At 37.4% G+C, this 17734-nt stretch overlaps 1 protein-coding gene across 1 annotated transcript in view; it reads right to left on the bottom strand.

Annotated features, from left to right (window-relative positions):
- The window catches only part of ARL15 (ADP ribosylation factor like GTPase 15), a 465466-nt gene that overhangs the window by 434410 nt on the left and 13322 nt on the right, over positions 1 to 17734 (bottom strand). Inside the window, exon 3 of the mRNA XM_042782392.1 lies at positions 7525 to 7584. Coding sequence (XP_042638326.1) covers positions 7525 to 7584 — 60 coding nt within the window. The remainder of the gene's footprint in view (positions 1 to 7524; positions 7585 to 17734) is intronic.

Here is a 17734-nt window from a genome sequence, read left to right on the forward strand (position 1 = left end):
AAAAAAAAAATCAGCAATTGAAAAACTGATAGTGTACAGTGCTACTCTGACACACATGGAGGTCTCCATGAGTCAGAGTCTACTCAAGAGCAAAGGTTTATATATATACACACATATATAGATACACACACGCATCAGGTACATGTGCAAACACATAATTTGTTATTAGGATTCCCCAAAAGTTGCTTTCATTAAATTTAACTCCTTCTTATTTCATCATGGGAGCTCTGGGGGCATAGTGCCTAAAGCATTTGACTGCTAACCAGAAGGCTGGCAGTTCAAACCCACCAGCCACTCCTTGGAAGCAAGGTTGGGCAATCTACTTCCATAATGATACCACCTTGGAAATCCAAGGTGGGGTTGCTATGAGTCAGATCCAACTTAACAGCAGTGGGTTTTTATTTCATCATATGCCATTTCTTCTTACTAAATAAGCACCAGAAGTTCATGTCTCTTCCTATTTTGAAGACATGAGGAATTTAACTTAAAGTTCAGAGGTAAATGATGGAGAGCCTTGAACTATCTAAACATGGTAGAAGAAGGACATTTGCTGGGAGGAACAGGCTCCCTGTTGTTCTCAATGAGCCCTCAGATAAGCAAGATTTTCTGGACATTACCCACTGGCTCTTACTCTCTGGCTTTCAACATCTACCATCTTTAACACCTATCTTCTTTAGTTTCTCCTCTGGATTCAAATTTTTCTCCTGGATTAAACATCAGTCTTCTTGAGTTTCTCCTATGAATTTAGAATTTTTCTGTGGATTCACAACTTCACTTAGTTCTTATTTAATCTGTATTCTGAACAACCTTCCACTGGTGAATAAAGATATCATATCTTCACACACAGACCCTCAAACATGCAACTTTTTCCTCTTGAACTTAGAAATTCCTGCCCAAATAACCATCTCTTTCACAACTTGATTTCAGTAGTTACACTTCTCCCAAAATGCCTAGGATATATTCTAAATCCTAGAAAAAAATCCTTTCTTTACATGTGTTAGCCTTATTGTGCTCGTGGGTGAGATATATTCTAGTGCTCAGACCTATTACAAAGTAGGCCCTCAAAAAATACTCATTAATGAATTAACAAATGAACCATAAAAGGATAAACTTCTTACAATGCCTGCATCCCACCACTCTTTTGTCAGTTTGTCATACTGTGGTGGTTGCATGCTATTGTGAGGCTAGAAGGTATAACACCAGTATTTCAAATACCAGTGGGGTCACCAGCAGGCAGAGAGGTTTCAGTGGTGCTTTCAGACTAAGATAGATTAAGAAGAAGGATGGGGCCATCCATCTCTGAAAAAACTGGCCACTGAAAATATTATGAATACCAAAGAAACACTATCTGGTGTATTACTGGAAACCTTTATAAATAGCAGAGAAACACTGTTTGATACAGTGCTGGAAAATGGGCCCCTCAGGTTGAAAAGTGCTCAAAATATGGAGAAGAGTTGCCTCCTCAAAGCAGAGTTGACATTAATGATGTGGATGGAGTAAAACTTTCAGTTTCCTCATTTGCTCATAGGGCATGACTCAAAATGAGAAGAAGCAGTTGCAAATATCCATTAAAAATTAGAATGTGAAATGTATGAAGTATGAATCTGGAAAACTGTAAGTTGTCAAAATGAAATGGAGCTCATAAAGAAGATCGATATCCTAAGCATTAGTGAGCTCACATGGACTGGAATTAATGACTGTAAAACAGTCACAAAAACACAAAGACCTGGGGTTAGATAACAAAAAGGGACTGTTGGTGGTACACTATGCCAGGAATGACAAATTAAAGAGGACTGGTTTCACATTCATCATCAAAAAGAACATTTCAAGATCTATCCTGAAGTAAAATGTTGTCAGTGATAGGATAATATCCATACACTTACAAGGAACATCAGTTAATACTGCTAATATTCAAATTTACACACCAACCACTAAAATCAAAGATGAAGAAACTGAAGATTTTTACCAATTTCTGCAGTCTGACATTGACCAAACATGCAATCAAAATGTATTATTATTATAGGTGATTGGAATGCCAAAGTTGGAAACAAAGAAGCAGCACAGGTAGTTGAAAAATATGGACTTTGTGATAGAAATGATGCCAGAGATCACATGAGAGAATTTTGCAAGACCAATGACTTACTCATTGCAAATACATACACAGTGAGAACACATATGGACCTCACCAGATGGAATACGTTGGAATCAAATTGACAACATCTGTAGAAAGAGGCGATGGAGAAGCTCAATATTACCAGTCAAAACAAAGTCAGGAGCTGACCGTGGAACAGAACATCAATTGCTTATGTGCAAGTTCAAGTTGAAGCTGAAGAAAATATAGCCCCTGAATTTAGAGGCCATCCAAAGAAAAGATTTGATGTACTGAACACCAGTGACTGAATACCAGATGAGTTGTGGGATGACATCAAGAACATAACATATAAAGAAAACGAAAGGTCATTAAAAAGACAGGAAAGAAAGAAAAAGACCAAAATCGACATTAGAAGAGATTCTGAAACTTGCTCTTAAATGGAGAGTAGCTAAAGATAATGGAAGAAATGATGAAATGAAAGAGCTGAACTGAAGATTCCAAAGGATAGCTTGAGAAGACAAAGTAATGTATTGTAATGAAATACACAAAGACCTGGAGTTAGAAAACAAAAAGGGAAGAACACACTTGGCACTTCTCAAGCTGAAGGAACTGAAGGAAAAAGTCAAGCCTCAAGTTGCAATATTGAAGGATTCTATGCACAAAATATTGAATGATGTAGGAAGCATCAATAAAAGATGGAAGGAATACACAGAGCACTGCACCAAAAAAAAAAAAAAAATGGTTGATGTCCCACCATTTCCAGAGGTACAAATGGACGAGAACCAATGGTACTGAAGAAAGAAGTCCAAGCTACGCTAAAGGAATTGGCAAAAAAAAAAAAAAAAAAACAAGGCTCCAGGAAATGACAGAATAGCCATTGAGATGTTTCAACAAATGGATACAGGACTGGAGGCACTTTCTCATTTATGCCAAGAAATCTGGAATACAGCTACTTGGCCAATGACTGGAAGAGATCCATATTTGTGTCCATTCCAAAGAAAGGTGATCTTTGTGCTCACTTCAGTAGTACATATACCAAAGAAAAGTGATCCAACAGAAAGCAGAAATTATCTAACAATATCATTAATATCACATACAAGTAAAATTTTACTGATAACTCAAAAATGGTTGCAGCAGTGTATTGACAGAGAACTTCCAGAAATTCAAGCTAGATTCAGAAGAGAATATGGAACAAGGGATATCGTTGTTGATGTCAGATGGATCTTGGCTGAAAGCAAAGAATACCAGAAAGATGTTTATCTGTGTTTCATTTGACTACGCAAAGGCATTTGTCTGTGTGGATCATAACAAATTATGGATAACACTGTAATCCATAACCACTGTTATCAAGAATGGGAATTCCAGAACACTTAATTGTATTCATGAGGAACCTGTACATAGACCAAGAGGCTATTGTTTGAACAGAACAAGGGGATACTGCATGGTTTAAAATCAGGAAGCATGTGAGTCAGGGTTGTATCTTTTCACTGTATGGTGAAGTTCAATTTATATGCTGAAAAAATAATCTGAGAAGCTAGAGTATCTGAAGAAGAATGAGGCATCAGGATTGGAGGAAGACTCATCAACAACCTGGTATGTGCAGAAGACACAATCTTGCTTGTTGAAAGTGAAGATGATTTAAGTACTTACTGATGAAGATTAAAGACTACAGTCTTCAGTATGGATTATAACTCAACATAAAGAAAACAAAAATCCTCACAACTGGACCAATAAGCAACATCACCATAAATGGAGAAAATACTGAAGTTGCCAGGGATTTCATTTCACTTGGATCCACAATCAACACTCATGGAAGCAGCAATCATGAAATCAGACGTATATTAACTGGGCAAATCTGCTGCAAAAGACCTCTTTAAAGTGTTAAGGAACATAGACTAAGGTGTGCCTGACACAAGCCATGGTATTTTCAATATGCTGATATGTATTTGAAAGCTGGACAATGGACAAGGAAGAACGAAGAAGAACTGATGCCTTTGTTTTGTGGTTTTGGCTAAGAATACTGAAAATACCATGGCCTGCCAGAAGAAGGAACAAATCTGTCTTGGAAGAAGTACAGCCAGAATGCTCCTTACAAGTGAGAGTGGCCAGACTTCGTCTCACCTACTTTAGTCATGTTATCAGAAGGGATCATTCCCTGGAGAAGGTATCATGCTTGGTAAAGTGGAGGGTCAGCAAAAAAGGGGGAGAACCTCAAGGAGATGGGTTGGTAGAGTGGCTGTGGCCATGGGCTCGAGCATAGCAAGGATTGTGAGGATGGCACAGGACTGGGCAGTGTTTTGTTGTGTTGTGTACAGGGTGGCTATGAATTGGAGCTGAATTGAAAAGTACCTAACAACAGTCCTTGAAACAAAGGTTGGGCAATCTACTTCTGTTGTGATACCGCCTTGTTTTGTTGTGTTGTACACAGGGTTGCTATGAATTGAAGCTGAACTGAAAAGTACCTAACAACACTCCTCGGAACAAAGGTTGGGCAATCTACTTCTGTAGTGATACCGCCTTGGAAACCCAAGGAGGGGTCGCTATGAGTCCGGTCTGACGTGACAGCACTTAACAACAATAACAAGAATGCCTGCCTCTGGGCATATGATACAGCATACACAATTAGATTCTAATCAAAAAGTTAACTTCTCTTTGAAACAGTTTTATCAGCAGAAAATAGAAATACTAAAGTTGTTGGAATAGAAGATTCAATGCTTAGGCTAGAAAGCTTTTCAATAATAACACATGCCAAAAAAGCACATATCATTTGACTGGAACTAATGCATCTGTCCCAATCCATGAGACTGTCTTTTATCTTCATCTCTCAACCTCAAAACAGAATAGGTACTAATAGTGGCATCATCTCCATTGTAATTTTCATTTCAGCATGTGTCAGGGCGCAGTTCTTTACAAAAATAAATCTTGTTCAGGAACAGATCTGTTCACACATTATACACCCTCAAGCCCTAATGTGATCTTCCATTTTATTGAATTTAAATGGCATATAATCACGGGTATAATAAATTCTTTGTAGTTTTCACTTTTCTAATTTTTCAGAACACTGATTTAAAAAAAAAAAAAACACTTCCCTGTGCTTTAGGTGAAAGTTTACATAGCAAATGAGTTTTTCTAATCAATAATTCATACATAAATTGTTTCATGACATTTGATGCAATCTCTGCAATGTGTTACCATTCTCCACTTTTCCTCCCTGGGTTCCCTGTTTTCATTTGTCCAATTTCCCTGTGGCTTCCTGCCTTCTCATCTTTGGTTTTGGGCAAATGCTATCCTTTGGGTCTTGCACAGTTGATTGTTCTGAGGAGCACATTCTTCCCAGGTAGTGTTTTTTAATAGGTCTATCAATTGGCTGAAAGATGGCCTCTGTGAGTATCTTCAGTTTCAAAATAGAAATTTATCTTAGGGTGACAGTCTCAGGAATTCTCTAGTCTATTTCAGACCAGTAAGACTACCCCTTTAAAAAAAATTAATTTGAATTTTGTTCTACATTTTTTACCCATTCTAACCAGGACCTTCTATTTGATCCTGGTCAGAGTGTTCGGTAGTGGTAGGGAATCATCAAGTTCTTCTGGTCTCAGGTTAGAGCTGGCTGTGGTTCATGTGGGTCATTAGTCCTTTGGCACATTGACTATTTCATCCAATGAAATTTCATACATAACAAATGCCGTATCAATTAATCAACAGTATCTTGTTCCAGGAGGGTATTAAAAAAGATTTCTTGTTGAATCTAATAGGAAAGTGCTTGTTGAGAACCAATCATACTAAAAGCCAATAGAATTCTCAAACAACATTTGATTTCATGGATTGCTGTAATATGTTCTTTAACTTGAAAATATTCACAAAGAATATTTTCGTCAACAAGAAGCAAACAGTCACAGGAATTCACTACGTGACATTAAAATATTCAACATAATAAAGCACCAAATTTTAAAAATGAGACATAGAAAACATATTAAATCATAAGAATATTCATGGTTTGTGATTTTTTGAGTGAAAATGAAAAAATCAAATGTCTTAAAGAAAATCAGAATTTATCAACAACAGTTGATTTTAAATATTAATATTATAAAAGTCCAAAAACCCAAACCAAACTCACTGCCATTGAGTTGATTCCAACTCACAGTGACCCCCATTAGGTTTCTAAGGCTGTAAATCATTATAGAAGTAGATTGCCTCATCTTTCTCCCACAGAACAGCTAGTGGGTTTGAACTGCTGACCTTTTGGTTAGAAACCAAATGTCTTACCCACTATGCTACCAGATCTGCTTATAAAAGCCAAAGTTAGCTATAAAACAGACTGACAAAAATACATCTGTACTAAACATAGCTCCTGAAAATAAAGATATCTGAAAAGATCAGCCAATATAGTTGTTGTTGTCATGTGCTGTGGAGTTGGACCCAACTCATAGCAATCCCTCCTTGGGTTTCTGAGGCAGTATCACTATGAAAGTAGATTGCCCCATCTTCCTTCTGAGGAGTGGCTGGTGGGTTTGAACCGCCAGTCTTCTGGTTAACAGTCAAGTGCCTTAGGCACTATGCTACCAGACAATGTAGTATTAGATAAAAATAGCAATGCACTCAAAAACTATTGAAATGACATAAAGTTAGTGCTTCCATTTCATCAAGCTAAACACTGTCACAGAATGATACTTAAAAAAAGAAACAACAACAACAGGGTAAAGTCAACATCACAAAGTGATTAAAAGGATGGAAGGGGACTTTTCTTCTAAGTCACTGAACTCACCAGTAAGTTGAACTCCAGAGCACTCATCATTTTCCTGTGCCATTAGAGAACTGAAGTAGGTTCACTGAATTGACTGATTTCTTTGTTAACCTATACTTGGGTTAAGACACTGACTGACATAAAGCAAAACTAAAAAATGCCAGAGAGAGAATGTAATGAAAGACTGAGTGATGTATGGTTTGGGGTACAGCCTATCCAATAAATATGTTTGGCCAGCAAAGAATCCATTGGCAAAGATTTATTATCAGAACAAATACATTCTAAAAAGATCTAATACAATAAAATCTGCAGTATAAATACAAGCTGTTCTAAAACACAGTTCTTTCCCGGCATAGTATATCATGTGTTTCTATAATTATATTAAAATTATTTTAATATTTTTTGTTCAAGAATAAATTTCTTAAAAAACTAAAAGCAAGCATAGTATGTTACTCTACTAATAATGGAGTTCTTGGATTCATACAAAAGAAAACACAGTTTATATTACTTAGAGCTTTACAAAAATTTTTAAAACAAAGGAAGAAAATATTCTAAGAAATATAGTATCAAGAGAAAAGGTAATCAATCACCTATTAGAATAACAAGTTACATTATATTGTAATTATACGTAACATACTAACATCCAATTAGTAAATGTGAAGACTAGACAGAAATATGTTTAAAGTTATACCTCCAAGTTCTTTTACATTCAAGATGGCATTCTGGAATGGCACTGCTTTTATACTAAAACCTAAAATTAGAAAACAAAAACAAAATAAGAATTAGCAACTGAACTTTTAAGATTTACTTTGCACAGCTCATATTTATACTCAAAATACATTATTTCCAAGATAAACTGATAACACAACATTATGTTCTGCTATTTTTTAAAACATAGTTGTGCAAACAAAATACATAAAAATCTCGTTCCACAACCTACTTTGATGAGTAGTGACTGGGGTCTTAAAAGCTTTTGAGTGGCCATCTAAGATGTAGCTAATGGTCTCCTCTCATCTGAAGCGAAAAAAAGTGAAGAAAACCAAGGACATTTGGAAAGAGTCAGCCCTGGGATACAATGAACCTCGAGACTAGAAGAAGTAGATGGTGCCCAGCTACCAATGCCAACCACTCGGGAAGGGATCAAAACTGGAAACCCTGGATAGAGTGGGAGGAAAAATGTGGAACAAAATTCAAAAACACAATAATGACCAGAATTACTGGTCAGATGCAGTCTGGTCAGACCCCCAAGACAATGGTTCTGGGATACACTTTGTGCCTGGGATAAAACTCATTCCCAAGGGCTGTCTCTCAGCCCAATTTTAAATAAGACTTACATGAAGAACACTCAACCCAGGATGATGCACCCAACTACGCTACAGAGATATATCCCTTGGAGTAGTCGGGTATGGGGCACCAGAGGGAAAACATTCACAGGGAGGAAAAGCTGGACAGAGGAGTGCATAACTAAGACGGGCCCAGGGGAGGAGGGGTCACTGGGAAGGAAGAGGAGGACAGTGGTTTAGGCTTGGGGAAGGTAATTAGGGAGTGGAACAAAATGTACAAAAATGTGTACAAATTCTGCTCTATAAATTTGCACCTAAAGCACAATAAAACAACAATAGCAACAAAAAAGTTGTGTATTATAGTGAAATACAATACTATCACTTTTTTCTTAAAAAAAAATGCCTATTTTTAATTTAATATCCAATGTTACTATGCAAATTTTATCAGGAAGAAAAACATTTGGAACTGTATAGAAATTTCAAATAAAATATTAAATCTACTGAGCTTTTGTATTCAACTAATTCCTAAAGTTAATTCCTTACAATATTCTCTCATATACAATTCAGCAACCTTTAAGATTACTTAAATTCTAAGAATATATATAATTCTCATATTAGAATTATGTACTATTACTTTAACATTTTCTTGTAATTATACAGTTAATGTCACACATACATTTTTCTTGAAAGTACAATCATAATAGAATCCATCCATGCATAGGTACTCATAATATTATGCATTCAAGAAAAGATTTATACAGGCATACTTCATTTTATTGTGCTGTGTAGATTGTGTTTTTTAACAATTGAGAGTTTGTGGCAATCCTGAGCTAAGTATGTCTATTGCCACCCTTTTCCAACAGCATATGCTCACTTCATATCTCTCTGTGTCATATTTTGGTAATTCTTACAATATTTCAAATTTTTCATAATGCTATTGCATTATAGACTCAGGATAGTGTAAACATAACTTTTATATGCACTGAGAAGCCAAAGTATTCATGTGACTCACTTTATTGTGGTAGTCTGCAACTGAATCTGCAGTATCCCTGAGGTATTCATGTTATTATTAAAGATCTATCCAGAGTATACTTTTTCTATAGGTGACTATTTATTTGGATTTAACTATTAGAGTTCAAGTCAATCAATCTAGATGCAACTGAATTTTGCATGATGTGAGTGTGCATATACCTGTATACAGGCACACATGTGCAAACAAAGATATATATTGAATATTGCTGAAAAGATCAATAAGATATTGGAACTATAACGACTCTGGGGAGAAATAGGGACCTAGAATCTTAAATAGAAAGGAGATAATCGATTTCATTTGAATATTTTGCCATGCACATGTATTTCTTTTTCAATTAAAAGCCTCACTAATTTTTAAACCCAGGGTGATGCACCCACATACTCTATAGTAATACATCCCTTAGAGCAATAGACCATGAGGCACCAGAGGACCAACATTCAAACTGAGGAAATGCAGGACAAACAGGATTACATAAATATGAGGGGCACAGGGGGAGGGTTATTGGGTAGGGAGGGGAGGAGACTGGGTTAGGGTTGGACACGATAAATGGGGAGTGAAAGTAAATGTACATGTAACATTGAATGTAAAACAAGCTCCTACAATAAAAAATCATTTTTTAAAAAAAGCCTCACTAATTTTTAAAAGTTAATTTATCAGTAATTTCTGAGTACCCATTCAATTCACGGTTTTAAGCACTATTTAATAGGTAAAATTAAAAGATGAATAAAACACAATCACCTTTACATGAAATAATCAAAAGCGTAAAAGAGAAGAAACAAAAATACTTTTTATTTGAAGCCAATTATGATAAATGCTTGGTGTTGTTGTTGTTGTTGTCAGGTGCTGTTGAGTAGGCTCTAACTCATAGTGACCCTGTGTATAACAGAGCAAAACACTGTTTTTTTGCTGTGCCATGCTCATAATGGCTTCTATGCTTGACCCCACTGTTGCAGGCACTGTGTGAATAAGCCCTTAGAAAGGTAAAAACATATAAAGTGTGATGTCAAGAGACCTCAGATAAGCAAAGCACTATTGAAGAAAAACAAAAGTAGGAGGCCTCATACTGCTAGATCTCAAAACCTACTATATAGCCACAGTAGTTAAAACTGCCTGGTATTTGCATAATGATAGACACATAGACCAATGGAATAGAATTGAGAACCCAGAAACAGATCCATTGACTTATGGTCAGCTGATCTTTGACAAAGGGCCAAAATCCATTAAATGGGGAAGAGAATGTCTGTTTAATAAATTGGGCTAGGAAAATTGGATACACATTTGCAGAAAAATGAAACAAAATCTGTACCTCACACCATACACAAAAACTAACTCCAGATGGATCAAAGACTTAAATGTGAATCCTAAAACTATAAAGTTCCTCAAGGAAAAACTAGGTGAAAATTTAGGGGCCCTAACATATGGCATATGTTGTTGTTGTTGTTTGCCGTCGAGTCGGCCCCGACTCATAGCGACCCCTCCTTGGGTTTCCGAGGCAGTATCACTACGGAAGTAGGATTGCCCAACCTTCCTTCCGAGGAGTGGCTGGTGGGTTTGAACCGCCTGCCTTCTGGTTAGCAGTCAAGTGCCTTAGCCACTATGCTACCAGAGCTCCCACCCTCCTCGGAAGGAAGGTTGGGCAATCCTACTTCCGTAGTGATACTGCCTCGGAAACCCAAGGAGGGGTCGCTATGAGTCGGGGCCGACTCCACGGCAAATAACTACTACTACTACTACTAACATATGGCATAATATATGGAATACCAAGCATAACCCAAAATGCACAAACAGCAGAACAGAAACTAGATGATTGGGGACTTCTAAAAATTAAATTTTTATGTGCTTTCAAAGAATTCTCCAAAAGAATCAAAAGAGGACCCACAGATTGGGGAAAAATATTCGGCAATGACATATCTGACAAGGGAGTTATCTCTAGATTTTATAGAAAGCTCCAACACCTCAACAACAAAAAGACAAATAACCCAATTAAAAAATGGGCAGAAGCCATGAATAGACAATTCACCGAGGAGGATATTCAGGCAGCCAACAAAGTGAAGAAATGCTCATGATCATTAGCCACTAGAGAGATGCAAATCAAAACAACAATGAGATACCATCTTGCCCCAAAATTAGTAGCAAAGGTCAACAAGACAGAAAATAACAAATGCTGGTGAGGGTGTGGAGAGATTGGGACTCTCATCCACTGCTGGTGGGACTGTAAAAGGGTACAACCACTGTGGAAAGCTGTATGGTGATTCCTTAAAAAGTTGGAATTAGAAATACCATTTGACTCAGCCATTCCATTACTAGGTATATATCCTAAAGAAGTGAGAGCCAGGACAAGACCAGATATATGCACACCCATGTTCATCACAGCACTATTTACAACAGCAAAAAGATGGAAACAACCTAAGTGTCCATCAACTGAAGAATGGAAAACCAAACTATGGTACATACACACCATGGAACACCATGCAACCCTAAAGAATAACATAAAATCTGCAAAATATTTATAACATGGATGAATTTGGAGGATATTATGCTGAGTGAAATAAGTCAATCACAGAAGGGCAAATATTTTATTAATCCATTATTGTAAAAAGTTAAGGAAAGGTTTATATATGGACGGGAATTTTCTTTGTTGGTTACCAGGAGTGGGAGGGGAGGGAAGGGAACACTGTTAGATAGGTAGAGAAAAGAATTGATTTGGGTGAAGAGAACGGCAATGTACCAAATGTGAGTGATCAACATGATGGCACTGAGGAAGAGGAAGACAGAGAGGTACACAGGAGGTACAGACAATAATGATGAACCCTTTTCCACATAAAATACTGTGCTGTCAGTGAAGGCAAACATGGATATATGGGTGGATAGATGGGTGGACAGGCTGAACTATTAGGCATGTCTATGCAGGGGATATTGTATCCAAGACCACGTATAGGGTTGGCAGACAATGTTGCTACAAGGGTATTGCTATGTTCTGTAAGAATTCCCAGGTGTAGAGTAGAGCTAAGAAGGGACAAGGTTGTAGTCACTTCTTGGCCACAGCCAGCTACCCAGATGGAGCAAGTAGTTGGACCTATGGGCTCGGGACCATAGTCGCAGGGGACATCAGGCCCAATTGGCATAACATACTACACATAACATTGTTCCACATCCCACTTTGGTCAGTAGCAACTGGGATCTTAAAAGCTTGCAAGCAACCATCTAGATGCAATGATGGGTCTCTCCTCATCCAGGGCAAAGAAGAATGAAGAAAACCAAAGATTCATGGAAACAATTAGTCCAATCCTCAGCCTATATGACTATAGGACCAGAAGAACTAGATGGTGACAGCTACCAGTTATCCACTCAAAGGGGGATCTATGTAGGAGATCCTGGATAGAGTAGGAGAACAATATGAAACAAAACTCAAAAAAGGACCAGGTTTGCTGATCTGATAGAGCCTGATGGAACCACTGATACTATGGCCCCTAGCTGCCCTTCATGTCTGGAATTGAACCCACTTCTGTGGCTTCCAGCAAACAAAAGACAGGCATATGAGCTGAACATTCACACTAGGTAGACACACTTCTTGGAGAGATCAATCATGGGAGAATAGAAGGGCTGTGTATGCCCAGGGAGACAGCTCAGGGGACAGGAGTGCATGGAGGGATGGACACAGGGAAGAGGTAACTATCGGGAGAAAGTGGGAGGGGATCTGTTGCATTGTTGTAAGTTGTAGTCAACATCATGAGACAAAGTACATGTGAACTGCTGTATTGAAAATGAATTTGCTCTGTAATTATCTATCTATCTGTAAAGTATTATGGGGATAAGAACTGTTTTTCATGGTTTTGCATTATAAAAAATTGCGTGTGCCTTTTAATTCTATCCTATTTTTATCACTCTTTGCTTCTTGTTGTCCCAGCACTTTAAAAGGCTGTAGACTGTCTTCCATCTAAGGAAGTATTAAGTAATGGTTGAACAACTCACTATGGAATCATACATAACTAAGTTTAAATTTTAGCACTGCCACTGATTAAGCTTTGTCAGTATGGGCAATCTACTAGCCCAGGCTTTCTCATCTATAAAATGGGTTTGATGATATCTACCTCACAGGACTGTTACAAGGATGAGATAATGTATGTGTTGTGTTTATCACAGTGTCTGATACACAAGATTTATAGTATTACACGTCAATCAACACTTAATTTTGATGATTTCATCTTTAAGTATACATATTTCCTACCTGTTGAATATATTACAAATTCCTAAGACAGAAATCCTAGGTGCTCATTTATTAATCCAAGTTCTTTGTTGGAATGGTAAAAATTACTACTGAATACAAAGTACTTTTGAGTGATGAAGAGGTGAACAGTTGAAATTTGCTGCACAGAAAGTAAATATTCATTGAGCCCTCAAAGACTCTTCCAAAACATACCCTTCCTTCTTGGATTTAATACAGACTGACATAGTCATCACAGATTTTTGGTTTATAGTGCATGCAACCATGGAATCGCAGATAGCAGGAGGAATGAATAGCATGTGTTGAGACACTGCCTCTCCAGGTGTCTGGTCTCTGAGAAATTAAGGAAGTCAGTGCCAAGTACAATACTCCTGCTGGCACCAAAATTAGCCTGCAGGAGACTTGGATGCTGGATGCATCTACCTACCTCACATGGGTGCTATATGGATTAAAAGGCAATGATTATGAAATTCTGAAAATGAAAAGCCCTACCCAAATTCTAAGCAGTCTGTTAGCAGTTATACTTAGGACAACTCAAATATGGATTTTCCAGAGAAGGAGGACAAGCCCCAACTCTGAGAAGGAAATAGGTATGGAGAGCACCAGCAATGTTTAATCTGCTTTGATTCTTAAAAGCTGACAATACACAGACATGCAAAGGAAAGTAATAACCTTCCAAAAATTGCCGCACCCATATGTAAAATAGAATTTATGAAATTTATTAATCCAACAGACAGATTATATCACTGTTAAGGTCTTTAAATCCTTGCACAGTCTTCACAATAAATTGACTACAAAAATGTCCTCAAGTGTTCACACTTAGCAAAGTAACCTAGCAATGTTATTTATAGGCATATAAACATTTCTGCAGAATACTCATAAATGTTTTCTCCTCAAATAGGACACGTGTGGCTAGATTTATACAGCAACAGTCTACAGTTTTCCAAATTGCTGTCTTCATATTATTTCCACCGTATAGCTGTGGTAATGTTCAAAAGATGAAGCCTGTAGTCGAGAAGATAACAAACTATACTCTTCATGAAAGAAAAGTAATATTTTTCTATTGTAGTCATTCTAAATGTTTTCAAAGGTTAAACAAAGTTAAACATTTAAAGCCATACTTAAGGAAAACAATCAAGAAGGGCAACCATCAGATCAATTATATTTTATTCCTTTACATTGGGTTGGACCAGGTCAAGGCGGAAAATAATATGACACTTAATGTGGACACAAAGGTCAAATTAACTACATACCTATCTCAAAAGGTTGCTTTGAGAAATAAAAACCATTGTATATTTCATGGGACAACTAGGTCAAGTGGCATAAGTTAGTTCATAAAGATATTATTCTACATCCTAGTTTGTTGAGTACTGTCTGATATCTTAAAAGTTTGTGTGTGGCCACCTAAGATACAGCTATTGGAGCAAAGGAAAGTGAATGAAACCAAAGACTCAAGGAAGAAATGAATCCACAGGACTACTGGCCCACAGGAACTATGGCCTCTTCTAGCCTGAGCCCAGAAGAACTACATGTGCCTGGTTACCACCACCAATTGTTCTAACCAATGACACAACAGAGGATACCAGTTGTGAGAATGGGAGAAAAATGTAGGACAAAACTCAAATTCATAAAGAAAATCAGACTTACTAACTGATACAGGATACGGGAACCCCAGGAGTGTCATCCTAAAATACCTTCTTAACCTGAAACTCAAGCCACTACCAGAGATCATCTTTCAGCCAAGTAATAGATTGGTTTATAAAATAAACAATAACAACCATAAGGAATGTGCTTCTTTACACTATCAACTATACAAGACAAAACTCTATGAGACAAAAGCAGAGATAAGAAGGCAAGGAGGGGCAGGGAAACTAGATGGATGGAAACCAGTGAGATGGAAAGGACGAAAGTACTGATACAAGGTGGCGATTATAATCAATGTTATGGAAGAATCTGCGTATGAATTGTTGAATGTGAATCTAATTTACTGTGTAAACTTTCACCTAAAAACAATAAAATATTAAACAAAAAAACACTGTGTAACATGGATTCTTGAGCCAGAATGTCTAGATTCAAATGTTGTCCCTATCACCAATTAACTATCTGAGAGAATCATTTAATCCCTATGTGCTTCAGTTTCCTCATAGGTAAATGAGAGCAGATGATATATAGTAAGTATTAGAAGCGTTTTTTTTTTTTTTTTCCTTTTTCAAATAAGTAAAACAAAAAGTCCAGATCAACACTATGTTGTGATTTGTGTGCCACTGAGTCACTTCTGACTCAGTGAGCCTACAGGATAGAGTAGAACTGCCCCAGAGGATTTCCTAGGACATAACCCTTTATTAAGAGCAGATCTCCTGGTCTTTCTCCTGAGGAGTGGCTGCTATATTTGAACCACCCATCTTCCAGTTAGCAAGCAGGTGCTCAACCATTGCACCACCGGGGTTCCTTTTTGATCAACACTAATAGTCACCAAAATGAAAACAGGTATTAATTTAGATCTTTAATAAAAGCGAACTGGTATAAAGCAAACTTTCAAAAAGCAGGGGTAACGGAATTCTCCATGACACTTCCCTTCCATTTCTCCTAAACCCAATCAATCACTAAAGCCCGTCGATTTGGTCTGTTAAATATTTCCCAAATACCTTCATTTCTCTCCATCCTCTCTGTACCACTCTGGTCAAGCTACCATCATCATGATCTGGGCAACTGCAAGAGCCTCCAAATCAACCTGTTTGCATCTATTATAGGCACACTCAACTAGTCTCCACATGTGAGCAGTAGTTATAAAATGAATGTCTACTCATGCCACTCCCTTAATTAAGCCCTTCTGACAGTTTCAAACTACATAAGATATAGTCCAAAATACCTAACAAGTCCTACATAATCTGGTTCCTCTCCAAGCTTATTTTGTACCACTTCTGCTTCACTCATTGCTATTCTGCAGTTCCAAGGGCAAACTATGCTCCTTCCATTTCAGGACCTTTGCACATACTGCTCAATAAATGCTAATTTCTCATCCTTCAGATAACAATGAACTTCACTTTCTTAGGGAAGTCTTTACTGGTGTCCTCGAATTAGATGAGGTCCCTGGGTGCCAGAAATGGTTTTTGCTTGTCCTTTAACCTAACCCAAAGATTGGTGGTTTGAACCCACCCAGTGGCACTGAGGAAAAAAAGCCTGGAGATGTGTTTCCACAAAGATTACAACCAAGAAAACTCCATGGAGCAGTTCTACACTGTGACACGTGAGGTCAGGAAGAGTCAGAATCAATTCAACAGCAAGGGGTTTGGGTTTTTTGTTTTTAATTAGTTTGATTCGGATTCCACGGTCTTTTAGCACTCTGTACTAAATTCTGTACATATTCTCCCATGTAATTTTCACAGTTGTAATTACTGTACTTTTTGCACACAATGTGTTCATATAAATAACAAGTGCAGCATGCAGGAAACCAATGCCTGAGAGGATTGTGCAGCTTATGTTCCCATATAACATGTCATTTCCATAAAAATGTGGCATGTATAGATTTATTTGTTTTCTGTCATTCACCTGAGTGGACTGAAAGGATACATGATGGAGAAACAGTGTACATTATATCCTGTTTGACAATACATGGCACATAATAGGGTTTCAATATTTGTTTAAGGATCGGTGCTGAATATTTTTATCTATTTCTTAACTGTCATAAAAATCTTAAAGTTAATGTTAGTACTACTGTTACCAGAGGAAAGTGATGCTTAGAAGGAGTACTTTGTCAAAAAATACTAAGTGCTATATTCAAAACTTGAACCCAGGTCTCATCACCAGAACTCACGGTCTTCACTCTATACTACAGCATAAGCTCACAGATCCATATTATTTTGCCCAATTTTGAGTATGAATATTGGTGGAGCTGACTGGGAAAATATACAACAACAACAACCAAAATTAACCCACTATTGTCAAGTTGATTCTGACTCATAGTGACTCTGTAAGACAGAGCAGAACTGCCCTACAGGGTGGCTGGTGGGTTCAAACCACTGATCTTTAGGTTAGCAGGTGAGCCTTAAACCAGTGCACTACCAGGGCTCAACACACCTACTAAACTCAGTAATTTACTTTCCCTCCTACTTACAAACAGATAAAAAACCATAAACCACCAAAATTAAGTGTCTGCATTAAACTGACTCCTTATTAATGGAATAAAACTAATAGCAAGAGTGTAGAAAATATTGTTTTCAATCTAAAAAAAACAAACTCGGTTCCGGCAAGATGGCGGACTAGGCACAAGGACTGCACAGATGCTCTTCAACAAAGAAAAGGGAAACCAATTAACACAGACACAGAAGATAATCTTGGACCCCTGAGCCTTGAAGGGAAG

Source organism: Orycteropus afer, unplaced genomic scaffold (genome assembly GCF_000298275.1).
Source record: "Orycteropus afer afer isolate SDZICR_OR568_19922 unplaced genomic scaffold, OryAfe1.0 scaffold00296, whole genome shotgun sequence".
NCBI classification, from domain to species: Eukaryota; Metazoa; Chordata; class Mammalia; order Tubulidentata; family Orycteropodidae; genus Orycteropus; species Orycteropus afer.